We start from the raw sequence: 20,000 nt of genomic DNA, 5'->3' as shown, positions 1-20,000 counted from the left end.
TGCCCAGCACTATTCCTGAGGCTTTGAAAAGCAAACTACCAATAAAATGTTTCAGATTTTGGCTAGGGAAGGGGCACCTTTTATTTACAAGGCTCATCTGTCCTGTAGGATTTCCTAATTCAACATGCTAAATTCTTCCAAACTAATGTAATTATCAGCTTTACCAGGTACACTAGACAAAGAGCTGTGGCAAAATGAGCCATATATTTTGGAGTTTAAGACACACCTTAGATTTTGGGGAGGAATATAGAGGGGGAATCTGCCTACCAGATATTCATCTGGCTAGTGTCCTTAGTCTGGTCAGCTTCAGCACATTATTTTATCCCCTGGTTAGGGCTTTTTAAAAAAAACCTTATTCGGAGAGAGTAACAATGAAAAAGCTTGCAAGGTAAGAGCTAGGAACATCGTTAGCACCTATTTAGGGCTGGAAAGAAATACATTCTGAGCAAGTAGAGCAGAGGAAGGCAAAGTTGACTCTTCTATGACATATGGACTTCAACTTCAAGAATTCCTGAACTAGTATCTTTGGCTCAGGAATTCTGGGAGTTGAAGTCCACAAGTCATAGAAGAGCCAACTTTGCCTACCCTTGAAATAGAGCAATGAAAAAAAGCCTGCTAAGACTTAAGGCTAGGAAAACATTATTTGCAGAGACTAACAATAAAAGAGCCTGAATGGTAAGAGCTGGGAAGATTATTAGCACCTACTTCAGTGGGGGGGGGGGGGGAGCTACATCCCTGTAGGAAAATTCCAGGATGTGTATGCACCTGTATATATCTGTGGTCATTTTGTATAGGATAGCTGCTTAATTATCAGGGTCACAAACAGTGTTCCCTCTAATTTTTTGGGGGGGTGGATGGAAAAGTATAGTGTCTGAGCGGCAGTCCCTTTGGGACTGGGGGGCACAGAAATAATAAACAAACAAACAAACAAATAAATAAAAAATCCACCCTGTTTTGCCTCAGAGAATTTCAAAATAAAATACTGTACTGTGTGTCTATAACAGTGAGCTCATAATAGGGCAACTCTATCAATATCAAAATGCCACTTAAATAGTTGAGCTAGTTTCAAACTAGATTTTGATTTTCTTTCTCTCTTCCTTACTCCCATTCTTTTTCTTTCTCTTTTCCTTCCTCACTTTTTTCTATCTGTTTCTCTCTCTTCCTCTCTTCCTTTCTCTCTCCTTCCCTCTCACTCTTTCCCTCTTGGCTTCTGGGCAGGTTTGGAAAACTCTGAGTTGTTGATGATTTTTAAGTGAGCGATTGCTCACTGCTCAGCTTAGAGGGAACTATGGTCACAAAAGTATGTAGAAATGGCATGTCTGAATTTAAACTATGCTGAAAAACCCCCAATGTTTATATCAAAAAAATATGTGGCAGTAGATTGCAATATTCTAAGAATTGGGGAATATAGGCTTCTCCAAATATGTGTTCAACTATTCTCCCTCCATCTTCTGTTTCAAAAGTGCCAGCTGGGCCTCCTGAGAGTCTTTGTTCAGTAACATCTGAACCACTAACTCTGCATTCCTGCATCATATTTGCAGGTGCGCTAGTTTAATTTGCTGGTGAGCAAGGTTCCATTTTAAGGATGAGTGCCAGGGGTGGGTTACTACAGTTTTAGAATGGTTCGCGTAAGCTGGTGGCAGAAATTTGGCTCTGTTCACCAAATTGGTAGTGATGGCCAGCTTGTCACATCCTGAATCAGTTCCCTGGTCTTGAAAGCGGTTGGCAACGAACCCTCTGCACATGGGCAAAGGCTTCTGTGCATGCATGGAGGGTCAGTACTCGGATGTAACCACACACACTTCTGAACCAGTATGGAAAGTAAAAGAAACCCACCAGGTGGCAAGTCATGCTTATTGCCGCTACTGATGCGATGTGCGCACAGCTCTGTGTGACCAGTGCATGCATGCCCAAGCAAGATTTGGCTTCTGCACATGTACAGGAAGCAAAATCTCACAAGAGGCCACGCGGCCGCAAGAGATTTTGGTGATTGTTTTGCTTCTGCACATGCACGAAAGCAAACAATTGCCAAAAATCACCAAAATCTATCTCACATGCACATCCTCTTACAAGATTTCACTTCCTGCACATGCGCAGAAGCCAAAACTCATTTGGGCGCGTGTCTTCTCATGGGATTTCGCCTCCTGCGCATGCGTAGAAGCTAAGTCTCCCACGGCCGCGCACACCCACTTGCCGATCTCCTGGACCTGAGTGTGTAGCTCCATTTTTGCTACCGGCCCATGTCGGGTAGCAACCTAATACTGAAACCCACCTTGATGAGCACCATTCAAATGTAACCTTTCTTACAAATCATTCCCATTGCCTTGGAAACACTGAGTCTCACTAAATACATTCCAGAGTTTTGAAAACATTCACTTCCTTCTCTTGCTTCAGCTTTGATCTAAAACCTGGAATTAAGAAGCAGGTCTGCATACAGATGCTTAAAGTTGGGTCCTTTGAAGTTCAGGAACAAAGATTTCCATCTCTCCACCTATGAATCATAGGTGTAGGCAACTAACATCAAACAGGGTTGCCAGGTCAGGGCTACAAAAGTGCAGAATTGAATCTGAAGCTTCCACAGAGGCACTGAAAAGTAGCTGAGAGTTCAGTCAAAACAATTGTGACACAATTAATGCTCTTCCACCTCACTGGGCTGCCAAAAAGCTGAGGATTTCTATGTTAAAGGCCCTCTCCTTTATCTTCGCAAGCACCTCTACGATACACATGATGCAACAGTGATCGGACTCATTTGAGACAATGGTGAATCCACATACAGACAGGAAGTTGAACAACTTTCCTTGTGGTGTGACCAGAACAATCTAGAACTGAACACACTCAAAACCGTAGAAATGGTGGTAGACTTTAGGAGAAACCCTTCCACCCTTCCACCTCTCACAATACTAGACAACACAGTATCAACAGTAGAGATCTTCAAATTTCTAGGTTGTATCGTATCTCAAGACCTAAAGTGGTCACCTAACATCAAAAACATCATCAAAAAAGCACAACAAAGAATGTTCTTTCTGTGCCAGCTCAGGCAGCTCAAACTGCCCAAGGAGCTGCTGATACTGTCATCTGCACCTCTATAACTATCTAGTGTGGTGCTGCAACCCAATAGGACTGACACAAACTTCAGAGGATAATCAGAACTGCAGAAAAAACAATTGCTGCCAACCTGCCTTCCATTGAGGACCTGTATACTGCACAAGTCAAAAAGAGGGCGGGGAAAATATTTACTGACCCCTCGCATCCTGGACATAAACTGTTTCAACTCCTACCCTCAAAACGTCACTACAGAGCACTGCACACCAAGACAACTAGACACAAGAACAGTTTTTTCCCGAATGCCCTCACTCTACTAAACAAATAATTCCCTCAACACTGTCAGACTTTTTACTAAATCTGCACTTCTATTCTACTAGTTTTTCTCATCATTCCTATCACCCTTTTCCTCCCACTTAGGACTGTATGACTGTAACTTGTTGCTTGTATCCTAAGATTATTATTATTGATTGTTTCTACTTGCTTATTTGACTCCTATGATAATCATTAAGTGTTTTACCACATGATTCTTGACAAATGTATCTTTTTCTTTTATGTACGCTGAGAGCATATGCACCAAGACAACTTCTTTGTGTGTCCAATCACACTTGGCCAATAAATTTCTATTCTATTCTATTTAGGCTAAAGATAGTGAAACCCAAATCAGTTAAACTCATGCAGCTCAGCTCAGCTGAAGAAATAATTCAAATATTTTGGTAGATCAGATTGAATGGTGTGTATGTGTGATTTCGTTCCAACACTATGTTCTTATATAGATCTATCTGATCTATACTAATAAGTCAGAGATGGGTGGGAGGGAGAGGAGAACTGATGCTTTTAAAATTTGTGCTATCTCCCTTTTCTGCTTTTACATTAAAAAAAATGAATTAAGACAAGAATTCCAGACCCAGAATTCCCTAGATTTTGTAAATAATACATGGTTTGGCAACCATCTTTTCCCCTGGACCAGCACAGACGGAATTGGAATGGATCTGTGATGGCAATTACATCAGTAACGGGTCGCTAACAGTTATGTAGCCAAGTTCAAATATCTCCACATTCAACTTCTCTGTTTCACTAAACCACTCCTTTCCCCACCTGGGACTTTTGCATGAATGCCTAGACTATGCTAAATTCTAAGCCTAATAAGATTGTTGTGTGCTTGTAACATGCTTGATCCAAACAAATAATCAATATTACAGTTTTAGGTGCTAGTCTGGCTGCCACCATATGCTGAATCACAAAACAGACAATTTTGTTTTTCATCCTCCTTTAGAAATTGTGAACCATTTGCTCATGATGCTCATAGCTACCACACTATTTTGCAAGACCTGTTTAAACTGAGCCTTAGTGTCCCAAATTCTGATACATAATGCAATACTCAGTACCTCCTGGAGTGAGATGACAATGCTAAGTAGACATTTATGATTTTTGTCTTCAGTCTCTGAATATTCAGAGGTGGGTTCCACTTACCTTCACCACCGGTTTGTATGGTAACGTTTCACACACACGCTATTGCTCCGTTCATGCAATTTCACTTCCATGCAGGCTCAGAAGGTGGATTCAGCCCAAAACACAGCTGAGGAGCTGATCAGCTGTGCTTCGGGTGAAGAAATAAAGTTCAGTATTAACCCAAAGGTGGATGGGAAAGCTTTTCCAAAGCAGAGAATGAGGAGAAGCCATCCAAACACAGGAAAATTTGGCAAAAAATCTGAAAAAAATATGGTGGTGCACATGGACCGGCACCGACAGAATCTGATCTGTGATGCCAATGTTATGTCACCAGTGGGTGACTAATGCTTCAGGCGATCTGGCCACTCTTGAGCCATGTGTATAGTTCCTTCTGCCTAAAATCAAAATTGGAGGGGAGGAGGGGGAGGAAGGGAAGAATTAACTCACCTTGTCAATGAAGCTGGCAAACTGTGTGTTCAGGTCTTTCATTTGATCCTTTTCATGGACTTTGATTTGATGATCATGTGGATCAACTCCCAGATAGAGAGGTTCTAAGAGGAGCTTGTTAATGTTAACCTCCAATAACCCCTCATTTCTATAGATTGGCTTGGGAATGTCTGTGTATCCAAGATGGTAGGTATCTACCAGAAAATTGTGGTCTGTGACACTTTCCATATCCAAAGTACTATCTCTAAAGTTATTGGGCTGGTGGCCCATGTAACATGAAATCCTGTGATTTCTCCCAAAGTTATGGAAACTTTTGCTGCTGTTGCCTCTTTGGAAGGAGCAGTTGGCTGAGTGGTATGGCATCCCATTCATCTGGATCTCATCAGTGCCGACAATGGCAGAGATTGAAGATCTTCGGCGGTTCCCAGGAGGAAAAGGGTGCTGGTCCATTGTGTCAGAAGAATGCTTGGAGGAAAATGGGAGCCACAGGAGGAGAACAGTGAATGAAGAAACTCCTTTCATGCAAGACGTAGAGCAACTCCTTATATGCAGAAGGAGAGACTTGATGGCAGTGTTAATTTTGGGTATTACTGGGTCTGCCTAGCCTGGCAGCAAAATCTTGAACCCAGAGGCTGTTGTAGGAAGTAAACTAAAAAGGCTGGGAACAATAAAAGGCTTGGGGAAGCTCTTCATTTAGAAGGGTTGACAGTCAACATTTGCCTTATAATTGCTTCCTTTTTATTAGTATTTTCCAGGTAACTGAAAGATCTTATGGTCAAAGCATTTTTGGAATGTGAAGCATTTTTTTATTTTCTTACATTGCGTATTCCATGCCAAAGGTTAGGCTACCTTCTCTGATAGTGCCCTTAGATTGGAAGCACAGAGATCCTGCTAAACAGTAAATAAATTGATAGCAATATACACTTAGCTCTTGATTTATGACCTCATTGAGACCAGACATTTGGTCATAAGTCAAGACACCCACATGACCCAACTAGCAGCCATAATTTGTTGTTGTAAATAAGAATAAAGGGAGTATCACAATGTTTTACAAGGACCAAGCATGCTTTATGGGCTCTAAAGCAGGGGGTCTCCAACTTTGGCAAGTTTAAGACTTGTGGACTTCAATTCCCAGAGTTCCTCAGCCAGCAATATCTAGGAAAACAGTGGAAAAAATAATTAAAAAACAGATCTGCCACTACTTAGAAACAAACAAAGTAATAACCAACAGTCAACATAGGTTTGTTAAGAACAAATCATGCCAAACCAATCTCATTTCATTCTTCAACACTGTGACCAAATTAATAGACCAGAGAAACACAGTGGATATAGTATACTTGGACTTCAGCAAAGCATTTGACAAAATGGACCACAACCTACTACTCCGCAAGCTAAAAAAAAAGTAGGATAGACAGCTACACAACCAGATGGATGAACAACTGGCTGACCAACTGTACCCTACGAGTAGTCCTTAATGGGTCCAAGTCCACATGGAGAGAAATAAGCAGCGGGGTACCACGAGGTTACGTCCTAGGCCCAGTACTGTTTAATATCTTCATTAATGACTTAGATGAGGGAATAGAAGGGGAGCTAACCAAATTTGCAGATGACACCAAGCTGGCAAGAGTAGCCAATACTATAGAGGACAGGCTCAGGATCCAGGTGGATCTTGACAGATTTGTACACTGGGCCCAAACAAATAAAATGAAATTTAATGCAGAGAAAAGTAAATTCCTACACTTGGTAAGAGAAACCAAAGGCATACATATAAACTGGGTAAAACAACACTCAATAGCAGCATCTGTGAGAGGGATCTTGGAGTCTTGGTGGACAACCAACTGAGCCATCAATGTACAGTGGCAGCCAAAAAGGCCAATACAATACAATGCATACAATGCATTAACAGAGAGATACAATCTAGGGTTAGGGAGGCAATAATTCCACTCTGTAAAGCCTTAGTTAGACCACACCTAGTGCATCCAAGTTTGATCACCACACTACAAAAAAGACATTGGAACTCTAGAGAAAATGCAGAAGAGAACAACCAATATGATAAGGAGACTGGAAACTAAAACATACGAAGAGAGGTTGCAGGAACTGGGTATGGCCAGTCTGGCAAAAAGAAGGACCAGGGGAGATATGATGGCAGTGTTCCAGTATCTGAGGGGCTACCCCAGTGAGGAGGGGGTCAGGCTGTTTTCCAAAGCACCAGAAGGCCAGATTAGGAATAATGGATGGAAGCTGACTGAGGAGAGATTCAACCTGGAAATAAGGAGGAACTTTCTGATGGTGAGAGCGATCAACCAAGTGGAACAGCTTGTCTGTGGAGGTTGTGGATGCTCCAACACTTGAGACTTTCAAGGGAAGATTGGACTGCCACTTGTCTGAAATGTCCAAAATGGTATAGAGACTCCTGACTGAGCAGGGTGTTGCACTAAATGACCTACGAGGTCCCTTCCAACTCTAATAAATAAATTAAAAAATAATTAATAAAGTATCCTTTCTGAGGCTGTAGAAACTTTGGTCATCAAATGACCGCTTGTAAGTTGAAAACTACCTGTAAGTTGAAAACTACCTGTGCCACAAGGGTCTGTTCTGGGTCCTATTCTTTTTAATATATTTGTGAGTGACATAGGGGAAGGTTTGGTAGGGAAGGTTTGCCTATTTGCCGATGACTCTAAAGTGTGCAATAGGGTTGATATTCCTGGAGGCGTCTGTAATATGGTAAATGATTTAGCTTTACTAGATAAATGGTCAAAGCAATGGAAACTGCAGTTTAATGTTTCCAAATGTAAAATAATGCACTTGGGGAAAAGGAATCCTCAATCTGAGTATTGTATTGGCAGTTCTGTGTTAGCAAATACTTCAAAAGAAAAGGATTTAGGGGTAGTGATTTCTGACAGTCTCAAAATGGGTGAACAGTGCAGTCAGGCGGTAGGGAAAGCAAGTAGGATGCTTGGCTGCATAGCTAGAGGTATAACAAGCAGGAAGAGGGAGATTATGATCCCGCTATATAGAATGCTGGTGAGACCACATTTGGAATACTGTGTTCAGTTCTGGAGACCTCACCTACAAAAAGATATTGACAAAATTGAACGGGTCCAAAGACGGGCTACAAGAATGGTCGAAGGTCTTAAGCATAAAACATATCAGGAAAGTCTTAATGAACTCAATCTGTATAGTCTGGAGCAATGGTCCCCAACGTTTTTTCCACCAGGGACCAGTTTCAGCAAGACAATTTTTCTATGGCCCAGTGGGGGTGGAAAGGGGCGTGGTTGGGGGTGGGATTAAGCATGGGGGTGCTGGTCCTCCCCGCCCCTCTTTCCCGCCATCGTCCTGTGGCCGGCAGAACCTGCCTCCCAAGCCCTCTTGCCCAGCGGGAGCTAAGCGCTAGAGAGAGGGGGTCAGGCTGGCCCTCCTGCCTCCCCCCAGCCAAAAACGCAAAAGCGCCCTGCGGCAGAAGCCAAAAGAGGCTTGAGCCTCTCGGTCCTTCCCGCCCCTCTGCCCCATCCATCGTCCTGTGGCTGGCAGAACCTGCCTCCCGAGGCCTCTTGCCCGGCGGGAGGCGAAGCGCTGGAGGGAGGGGGTGGCGGCATGAGGGCCGGCAGCTGCTGACTCCACGGACCGGTGCAACATGCCCCGCGGCCCAGTACTGGTCCACGGCCCGGTGGTTGGGGACCCCTGGTCTGGAGGACAGAAGGAAAAGGGGGGACATGATCGAAACATTTAAATATATTAAAGGGTTAAATAAGGTCCAAGAGGGAAGTGTTTTTAATAGGAAAGTGAACACAAGAACAAGGGGACACAATCTGAAGTTAGTTGGGGGTAAGATCAAAAGCAACATGAGAAAATATTATTTTACTGAAAGAGTAGTAGATCCTTGGAACAAACTTCCAGCAGATGTGGTAGATAAATCCACAGTAACTGAATTTAAACATGCCTGGGATAAACATATATCCATCCTAAGATAAAATACAGAAAATAGTATAAGGGCAGACTAGATGGACCATGAGGTCTTTTTCTGCCGTCAGACTTCTATGTTTCTATGTTTCTATGTAAGTGAAGTGAAACTGAACATAAATATGTTAATTATAAAGGTGAATCTGATAAATCTCCCATCAATTTCACCACCAAAAATATGGTACTTTGTATTCTGCTTTTATTTTCTATAGATTAAGGCCTGCATTCATAATATTCCTTCCCTAATTTTGCCATGATAGCTCTGTGAGGTGGGTTGGACTGAAAGAATCAATGGCTCAAAATCACCCAGCCAGTTTTTATGACTCAGTAGGACTACAATTCACCATCCTCTGAGTTCTAGGTTAGCACCTTAACCACTGCACCATATTGGCTCTAAAAATTAATTGCAAAGGTTCCGGGTGGTGGTGGTGGTGGAAATTATTTCCATTATTTCCATTTGTCACTGAGAAAATTTACTAAGATGTTCCACAATGAACCATATCTGTTTTGAAGCCGGCCGAAAATTAACAAGAAAAAGAACAATTAATTCTAATGGAACTGAATAAATAGTTCCAAATCATTTTTACTTTGGAATTCCATCCTCATCAAATATGACATTTGACAAATGTGTTGCAGCATCTTTTTTTGTTTATTTCTCCTTTAATTACATGGTCCTACACCCTAACATCTGGTCTTTAAAAATTGCATTATTCAGCATGTAACCTTACCTAAGTACATGCAAAGAGGACAGAACAATGTTCTTTCTACAGTGCTGAGAAAGTCAAGAACTGAGAACATGACAGACAGGTCAAATGGAGGGGCTTCTCCTGACCTTTTCTTTTGAGGTTCTTCTGAAGAAAAATGAACATCCATCAATTCTATTTTCTACCTCTGACTTCACTCTCAGTATAAGTCTGGAGAACCATTCCACAAGACAGATCATTCCATTTAGGGAAAGCCTGGATGTAATTCAATTCTTAAAATGTTTCCCAATGCCATTGATGATCGTTAGTTTGGAAGACCAAAACTGGAGAATATGCAGCTGTGGAAAAATTGACTGCGTATATTCATAAAATATATCTAACCAAATTCAAGGAGGAATAACTCTCTTGTATACAAGATACCCCACAGCGAGGGAATTTAAGACTTAGATGATTTTTTTAAAAAGGAGAAACTTAAAAATAATTTAAATGATCTAAACAGAAATAAGTAATAATTATAGAACTTGAAAGCATAGTATAAAATTACTTAAGTAGTGGTTAGCAGTTAGAGAAAAAAATAAAATAAAGTTGAAAAACAGGGGAACAAAAGTGGAGAGCTACTTGAATGCTTTTCCTTATAGACAGTTTTTTTCTGTTCATTTTTGTTAATCACTACATCATTTGAGTTTCCACTAATGTACAGGCCTCACCTCAATGTAAATTTTATCCAACAGCAATTATAATAACACATAATTAATTATTTTATATGCACTGTATACAAAAAAGATTAATACCAACACTGATGAGTTAGGGATTATATTACAATGTATATAATTATATTTAGGTATACTATTCCTTTACCAATTTTTCTTCCTTTGGTTTCACTTTTCTGTTGCTTTCTATTTAGCTGTTAAAAATACATTTTTTTTTAACGAAAAATGAACTTTGGTACCATGTAAGTTATTCCCACCAGGGGCATGGGAATAAAAGAAAATGAATCTTATCTATAAAGACCAATAATATTGCAATTACATCAGATTTAACAAGTGCCTGTTTCCAAATATACCCCCTGCGTCAGTCACGGTTTTTCTGGCGCAAAATGAATTGAAAGGATTATGTTAATAAAATAAATGATGGAGCCGCTATGCAGACAGAAGTGGCTGCACATGATTTTGAATGAATGTATGCTTACTGGTTTACCTTCCCTAAAATGCCAGCATTATCAGGAGCACGCTGGTAATCCTGCTTATTATTTTAATTATTACATAGCATAATTACAGATTGCACTTGCCAATTTATTTTTCCAAAATGTTAAACAAATGCAAATTAATGTTTATATTACCCCTTTAAAATATTTCACACAGATACAGGTCATTTGGTGCTTGAGGGAAGAACCTGCATTTAATTAAAATACTTTGGTGAAAAACACTTCTCCCTATCAGATTCAGTAAGTATGGGCAAAACACTTGCCTCTATTATATCCTTTCTCGGTCCTCCTTCCCCATCACCTTCCACTAGAATTAAGGAACCCTCACAACCCCTGTCAGTCTTTCATGATGTAGTGATAGAGATCTCTACCATGATATCTCCTGCTCAGCATCAGAGTAAACAGGCATGGTAAGATATAATAGGGAACTACAACAAAATATAGACCTGTAGTTTTATATAATTACAATATAGAAGATATTCACCTGCTCTCTCAAATACCACACCACACCACCCTGTTCATTCATTCATTCATGCATTCATTCATTCATTCATTCATGCATTCATTCATTCATTCATGCATTCATTCATTCATTCATTCATGCATTCATTCATTCATGCATGCATGCATGCATGCATGCATGCATTCTTCACTCACTCACTCACTCACTCACTCACTCACTCACTCACTCACTCATTCCAGATTCCCTTGTCTCATCCATGTATGGTGTAAGACTATCCTGGTTCCTGACATGGACCTTGTTAATCTAGCCCGCCACCAAGTGTCATAACTTGTGTCATATGTTAAGGTAGACAATGAAGTGTTAAGGAGCATCTTTGCCCAAGAACTCCTATTTGTAAGTTCAGTATCAGCTGATTTCAATGTCAGTCTCCTGTGTCAAAGGTGATGTTCTAACCACTACACTATCTAACTGCTATCCAAATAGCCAATCAGTCAGACACTGTGGAAGTGGAGAAGGGGAAGAAGACAGTAGTGGTGATAGATGCAGTGGTGCCAACATCAGGAAGAAAGAATATGAGAATCTGGAAAAGTACCAGGCCTGAAAGAAGAACCTAGAGATGATGTGGAAAATAAAGGCCAAAGTAGTGTCAAGAAGGGTAGGAGCCAGCAGTGGGCTACAAACCAGAATGCTAAATTGCACTCACTGCGGTGGCTCATAAGTGTTTGCGGGGCCAGCATGATTTTGCTGCTACACCTATGAAGGCAGCAAAATTGTGCACGGAGCCACAGGTGCACCCATGTTTCGGCATGCGTGGAAGCAAAAAATCCTCGCCGAAATACACACACACCTGTGGTTCTGTGTATGATTTTGCTGCCTCCACAGGTGCATCAGCAAAATCGCGCTGGCCCCGCAAGCACTTACGAGCCGCCACGGCGAGCACAATTTAGTGTTCCGGTTCGAAGCCCGCCGCTGGTATGAGCACTTCAGGCTGTGATTCCTAAACTGGGAGAGTGACTCCAGTTGATCCTAACAGCAATGACAAAGCTCTCCTAAGAGTCCAATGTAAGAACAGTTAAGATACTCTGCAGATCCATCAAACTCCCAGGCCTTTGGTAGAGAACCTGAGACTGAGTAAAACACATATAGGACCCATATAAATAAATATAAATAGCTTTGCGAGCAAACATTTCCAGTTTCAGATGTACACATAAAAGGATTTTGATACTTATCTAGAAGCCTGTTTGAAAATTAGCTCTGTGCCAATGGTTTGTCAAATAAACCAGAACTGGCTGGGTTTGCATAACACACTGAGTCAAGAGTTATCTTCGCTAAGTACAATGACTTCACACAACAAAACTCATAGCCAAACAGAGCCAAACAAAACCACATGGCTCAGCAATCCCCCCCCCCAAGTTTGGGTGACTTTCTCATGCATGGACTTCAACACTCTGAATCCCCTAGTCAGAATGACCATCCTGGACAACCTGGGAAATCACCCAATCTGAAGAAGGTTGGTTTAATGGGAAGTGGGAAGGAAGCATAAAGGAAGATTACATATGAATGAAGGTTAAATGTCTAATAGATTTCAGGCACATCACTAACACAAAAGTGAGAAATAATGATCTAATATACTAAATGTGTATGCCAGGCATTATTTATTTGTTTATTTGCAATATGGCTACCTACCTAGATGGCTCACATAAAAAGAACACAATAAAACAACAACAACAACAACAGACGTCATTTTCCACCACACTATCATGATAACTCATGCCAATATTCAATGCCTTATTCCAATAATAACCAAGCATTGGTGGAAGAGACAGGTCTTCAAAACTTCTAGAAAGCTAAAAGGAGGGTAAATCTCAAATGGGACGTTGTTCCCAAAAGTTGGAGTGGCAATAAAGAAGGCACACCTTTAAAGTCCCAGCAGATAATGATAGCGGGAAAGGACCTGAAGCATATTCACCCTATCTGACCTGACAAGATGAACAGATACCCTTAGGAACAGACCTAGGCTTATGATATGTAGGGTTGTAAAAGTGATATCCAGCATTGTACTGCATCTGAAATCTTATGGAAAGTGGGTGCAAACTCAAATAACAATCATGGAAGATGGCCAAACTATGGGATCTCCATCATTACTCTCATCACTGCATTGTGGACTAGTTGCAGCTTCTGGGTGACCTTTCAAGGGCAACCCCAAATGAATAATCCAAATGAGAGCTGAGTAAGATGACAGTTACTTTATAGGCAAGTTCTCCCAGGCTGGGAATAGATGTAATTGGTGCAAAAAATAAATTTGAGCAAAGGCTTGGCTGGCTAAGACTGCAACTTGTTTCTTGTGTGAGTCATGGAAAAGCCCCGGATTGTACAACAACTCTGTCCAGGAAAGTGCTACCCCTCCGTAGTCAAAGCGGTCACCTTCTCAGACCCTCTGGGATCAAACATCGTCAGATATTCTGTCTGTCTAGGACAGAGCTTCAGCTGGTTTGTCCCCATCCTTCACAGCCTTGGTGGGGCCCTGGGTAAGCACCTAAACAGCATCACCTGCTCAGCATGGGGTGGAGATGCATAACTATTATCTCTATACTGATGATTTCACACCCCATGGTGTCCAATGATCTCATCTAATAGTGTCATCTAGATATTAATAGGAGAGGTATGAGACCCAAATCCAGCATCCCACACAAAAGTGGCCTAGGGCTGGATTTCTCTCTCCCTGCCAACATCAACAAGTATCAGCCATAAGGAAGGGAGGAGAATCTCTATAAAAGAGGACCTCCCTCCAAATTCCAGGAGCTGGCCCAGAATGATATACACTCTGGTTGTGATTAGTGTTAGTTTGAATAATGTGATACTCGATTTATTGTAAATTGATATTAGTTGACATTCAATGTGTCCCTAAATTCAGGTCATATGAGGTTAACATATTTGTAGTTGTGGTTTTGGCTGTAGACACCACTCGTCTTAGTGGAGTGTGCGAAATGGAGAAAAGGAAGGTTCCATTTTAGGAAAACAGTACAAGTTTAAACAAGAAAAGTTGGAGCAAAAGTTTGATGCAATTGAACCGCATGAATACAGTAATAGCAACACTGCAACAAGATGTTGGAGTATCTGAATCTACAGTATAATTTCTTTAAAATTTTGCTTTTCATAGATACTATATGACCTGATGCCTAGAGTTGTCCTCCTACTGGCTTTGTGAGGACTCACCCAGACTCCATATCCATTGATTAAGTAATCAATGGATAAGAAGCTTGGATGAGCCCTTACAAAGCCAGAGGTCCTTAACTAATTGTGACAATGAGCTCAAGTGGCAGGACGGTCAGGCATCAGTAAAGGAAGATTGAATATGAATGTAGGTTAAATATCTAATAGATTTCAAGTACATCACTAACGCAAAACTGGGAAATAATTATCTAATGTACTAAATGTTTATCTCAATTTTATTACTTTAAAAATAACTCAAGGCAGCAGACATACATAATGCCCTTTTATCCTCTTTTTCATCACAACAACAGGGAGGGAGATTGGATTGAAAGAGAACACCTGGCCTAAAGTCACCCAGCCACCTTTCATGCCTGAGGTAGGACTAGAACTCGCCGTCTTCTGGTTTCTAGGCCAGAATTTTAACTACTACCCCAAAGTGGCTCTCATTAGCCTTAGACAGAAAGTTTATTATTTCACTACTTGCTAGGGTAAATAGGAAGAGCTATGGCCTTCCAGTTGTTAATTGAAAGTGGGGATCATTTGCAGTCCAAGGAGGTAGGGCAAAATTAGTTGTTGCCATAGGAAGTGGTGGTTGCCTAATTTAGATAAGGGCCCTGCTTATACCTGTGTTTCCCAACCTTGGCAACTTGAAGATATCTGGACTTCAACTCCCAGAATTCCCCAGCCAGCGAATGCTGGCTGGGGAAATCTGGGAGTTGAAGTCCAAATATCTTCAAGTAGCCAAGGTTGGGAAGCACTGGCTTATACCATTCCTCCAGTGTTAGAAGAAGAGAGCATATCTTTTCTATTTCTGTATCCAGGAAATCTTTCTTAAACTGGATCTCATCTGAAGCATATAGGAAATCCACATTTAAAACATGACCTACAATAATCATTATTTGTAAACACTGCTAATGGACAGGTGTTTCTAAAAGAACAAAAAGTACCTGTCCATTAAAAATAGGAGGGCTAGAAATGGAAAAATCTGAAGCTGTGTGCCACAGGTATCTGCAAACTTTTAATTAGAGCTCCTTTTATTGCTGACCTGAATGTTGATGAAAGTATCTCCATAAATTAGCACATCTGACCTACTCTCATTCAGGGATTTGTTGTGACCAACAAATATAACTATTGTTCATTGCAGTTGCATCCTAAAATCTTTCTTTGTTAATACAGTGATAGCACAAAGGTCAAGAAAGCAGAACAGAGCCATCAGAAATCCACAGCAAGAATCCAACTGACCGCTAGCTCACATTTTATGAATTCTGTAAATATTTGAAATCTGGAAGATTGTGACCTCATTCATGATGGGCACAGTGCCGTAGTGGGTTCTAAAACCTGTTGTTATCAGTTTGCACGCTTGCATGTGTGTGCGACACTTCTACACAGAAGCATCCCGGGCAGTTGGGTGGAGTCTCCTGCCGCTGCCACCAGTTTGCAGAACTGGGCTGAACTGGGAGCAACCCACAGTTGACACAGTGGTTAGAGCGCAGTACTGCAGGCTACTTCTGCTGACTGCCAGCCCCCTGCAATTTCGTAGTTCAAATCTCACCAGGCTCACGGTTACTCATCCTTCCAAAGTGGGCAAAATGAGAACCCAAATTGCTGGGGGCAATATGCTGACTCTGTAAACTGTTTAAAGCAGTGTATAGAGGTCTAAGGGCTATTGCTATTCAGCTGCTTGTAATTTTAAAGGTATGCCTTTAATGCTGGATATTTGTGCAGGTTTTTTTTATATAACATAGGAGATAGAATTTAAGTTCCTAGAGTTTATTCTAGTTTATAACTTCTCAGGCATCCTCCATATTTTTCAGATTGTAAATTCCTAAATTCATAATTAGCAAGTCTAAGGAGCATCTTTATTTCTGGAAAATTTATGAGTTGTAGACCAATTCTTCTGGAAGACATCAGGCTGGGGAAGGTTGATCAAGATGTCCTCTGCTGGTCCATAGATGTTCCGCCAACAGGTGTACAGGTGATCCCTCAAAAATATGGAGAGTTTGTTAAATAGGACGTTAAGCCATTGGCAACTGATGTACTTTCCCACTTTATATTTCTTAATTGTGTTAATTAAGTATGGTTTTTATGACATTGCTGTTTTTACTTTATTGTTGATTTTATTCTTGGATTTCTATCTTTTTTTGCTATTGTTGTATTTATGACCATTGTTAGCCATTCTGAGTCCTTTTTGGAATGAGTGGCATATAAATAAATGAATGAATGAATGAATAAACAAACAAACAAACAAACAAACAAACAAACAAACAAACAAATCATCATATATTGTAGCTGGGAATTTTTTCCTCAATATTTTTTATAATATTGGGTTGCTAGTAAAAATCCAGATTTTCACTGGATTGTTTGCTGTCATCTTGCAGTTTTTTGCATCTACAAACATGTTGATAATGTAACCTTCTATACCTCAGATATCATGTGCCTAGATGCAATTTGATTAAACATATTTCTTCCCAGGACTAATATTTGGCAGGAGGGCATCTCAAATTGTTTGGTTCAATGTAATTTTAACAGTGTTGACTCTGTAGCTTTAATGGGCTGTACATTGTGCCATTTGTCCTAACTTTTCCTCTCCTTTCTCCCCTCTACACTTACCTGTCTTTAAAGAAATTATGGAAATTAGCTATTGTGGTTTGACTTCTCTGAACTTGGATTGCCTAGTTTTATTCTACCTTGTCTTTCCTGCTTTTTCAGAATAAGGAAAGCAGGTGACTTGATAGTTGAAAAAAAAACTTGGAATCCACTCCACCTGGTACAGTTGGAATGGCAGCTGCCATTCTCCAGCCAAATAACATGCTATTATCAGTGGAAAATCACTTATCTTGAATTAGGAAGAACTTCATGCTTCCTCTTTCCTGGTTGTAAATCTTCTCTGTTTGTACATGCTTCAAAGAAAATGCATTCAATAAAATCCTCTCCTGTAATATTATTTTGAGCTGTAATTTAAATGCAGAATGAATTTTTTTGTCTCCTACCCACCTGGATTATTTTTGTTCTTGTTGCATCTAATTAACAGCATCCATTATTACTACTGTACCCTGCCAGAGCAATTTTGCATGAGGTGGTCAGGTAAATAAATTTGATTAATAAATAAACCTCTGTAATTTAATGAGTTAATTACAAGCAGAACCAGATTCAACAGGGCCAATGAATAGTTACCTTCTGAATGGGGATACGTAGCATTTCAGAGATGAAGAAAAAGAGAAGGCGTTTTGGAGAAGATATGAGCAGACAATGCTATGTCTGTAGCTGGATCCTGAATGAAGTGGCATCTTTTTCTGAATTTGCCTAATAACCGTGTGATGACTTCAGCAACAGTGATCAATGCCTGGAACTCACTATCTGACTCTGTTGTTCCTTCCCCTAACCCCAAGATCTTCAAACTTAAATTATCTTCTGTTGACCTCTCCCCGATTCTAAGAGATTTGTAAGGAGCATGCACAGGGGTGGGCTGCTGCCCGGATGGGGGGGAAATTGAAAATGGAGCCCCACCCCAGAGCATCCAATTTGCACTGAAAGTTAAAAGAAAATGTAGGGCTTCCTGCAGAAGTCACGCCTACAGTGTGGTAGTAAAAATTTTGGTAGCCCTTCACTGGGTGTGCATAAGCGCACTATTGTGCCTACTCTCCTTGTCCTTCTGTCCTATTATCCTTTTTATCACTTCTTTATAATTTGTTATGTTAATGCAAACTATAATTCTATACTTGTTTGACAAATATAATATAATAAAATAAAATAAAATAAATAAAATAATCCCAGAAAGGTACTATATAATAGTAAATATAATAATAACCTTAAATAAAATAGTAATTTCCCAAACATTATTATTCTTATATACTTATTATTTATTATTTAGTTAGTTTTTATTTAGTATGAAATATACATGGACAAACAATATACATTAGTAAAACACACAAAAAACAAATGTTAAAAAGATATATGTTCAAATATCTAGGACCGTGATAGCAAAGCTATGGCATAGAAACATAGAAGTCTGACGGCAGAAAAAGACCTCCTGGTCCATCTAGTCTGCCCTTATACTATTTTCTGTATTTTAGCTTAGGATGGATATATGTTTATCCCAGGCATGTTTAAATTCAGTTACTGTGGATTTATCTACCACGTCTGCTGGAAGTTTGTTCCAAGGATCTACTACTCTTTCAGTAAAATAATATTTTCTCATGTTGCTTTTGATCTTTCCCCCAACTAACTTCAGATTGTGTCCCCTTGTTCTTGTGTTCACTTTCCTTTTAAAAACACTTCCCTCCTGGACCTTATTTAACCCTTTAATATATTTAAATGTTTCGATCATGTCCCCCCTTTTCCTTCTGTCCTCCAGACTATACAGATTGAGTTCATTAAGTCTTTCCTGATACGTTTTATGCTTAAGACCTTCCACCATTCTTGTAGCCCGTCTTTGGACCCGTTCAATTTTGTCAATATCTTTTTGTAGGTGAGGACTCCAGAACTGAACACAGTATTCCAAATGTGGTCTCACCGGCATTCTATATAGCGGGATCATAATCTCCCTCTTCCTGCTTGTTATACCTCTAGCTATGCAGCCAAGCATCCTACTTGCTTTCCCTACCGCCTGACTGCACTGTTCACCCATTTTGAGACTGTCAGAAATCACTACCCCTAAATCCTTTTCTTCTGTAGTATTTGCTAACACAGAACTGCCAATACAATACTCAGATTGAGGATTCCTTTTCCCCAAGTGATCCTGTGAAGCCATATTGGAAGGCATATGAGGAATTGCTCTATGTCAGCTCCAGTGTACATGTGTGCACTAGCCAGCTGGTTTTTGGCCTTGGGGAAGGCCGTTTCGCCCTCTGCAGGCTTCAGGGAAGCTCCCCCAAAGCCCCAGAGTGCAAAAAACTGTACAATGAACAAACTGGAAGTTTGGGGAAAATGTCTTTCAGTTTGCCCGTTGTGCTATTTTTCGCACTCTGGGGCTTCAGGGAGCTTCCCTGAAGGCTCCAGGGTGTGAAAAACAGTACAACCGGCAAACCGGAAGTCGAGTTTTCCAAACTTCCGGTTTGCCTATTTGGTCATTTTTTCATTGTCCCAGAGTTCAATGAGGCCTGCGCACATGGGCAGGGATAGGTGGGATTGTGCGCAAGTGCAGGGCAGTGTGGGGGTGCACATGCTTGGGGGACAGGGAATGAGTGTGGGCATGTACACGCATGTTAGCACACGTACCTACACCCTTTTGGCACATGAATCAAAAAAGGTTTGCCATCACTGATATAGGCTATCTAACAACTGAAGCACAGTATCGATTATATTTTTTTAAAAAATCATATTCTGGTCTGATATATTTACTTAGTGTATTGCATCTACAGAGATCCTGCAATCTCTGTTATACAATACTAAAATAACACATTATACATATAGACATAAATAAATCATCAGCAAATAAATATCTATATATGTATAACGTATGTGGACAATACAAGATATGTCTCCTGACTCTCAGTGACTCTGACCAGCTGACCAC

General features: G+C 40.5%; 1 protein-coding gene across 1 annotated transcript in view; it reads right to left on the bottom strand.

The window, feature by feature from the left end:
• The window catches only part of LOC139159465 (keratin, type II cytoskeletal 5-like), a 23,719-nt gene extending 18,328 nt beyond the window's left edge, over positions 1-5,391 (bottom strand). The window contains exons 1-2 of the mRNA XM_070736783.1: positions 5,217-5,391; positions 4,942-5,111 (exon numbers count right to left, since the gene is read on the bottom strand). Of these exons, the coding sequence (XP_070592884.1) occupies positions 4,942-5,111; positions 5,217-5,391 (345 nt within the window). The remainder of the gene's footprint in view (positions 1-4,941; positions 5,112-5,216) is intronic.
• Positions 5,392-20,000: the final 14,609 nt, after the last annotated feature.

The sequence above is a fragment of the Erythrolamprus reginae genome, chromosome 2 (genome assembly GCF_031021105.1).
Source record: "Erythrolamprus reginae isolate rEryReg1 chromosome 2, rEryReg1.hap1, whole genome shotgun sequence".
In the NCBI taxonomy this organism is placed as follows: Eukaryota; Metazoa; Chordata; class Lepidosauria; order Squamata; family Dipsadidae; genus Erythrolamprus; species Erythrolamprus reginae.
The sequence above is the reverse complement of the archived record's forward strand: the minus strand, read 5'-3'. Positions and strand labels throughout refer to the sequence as shown.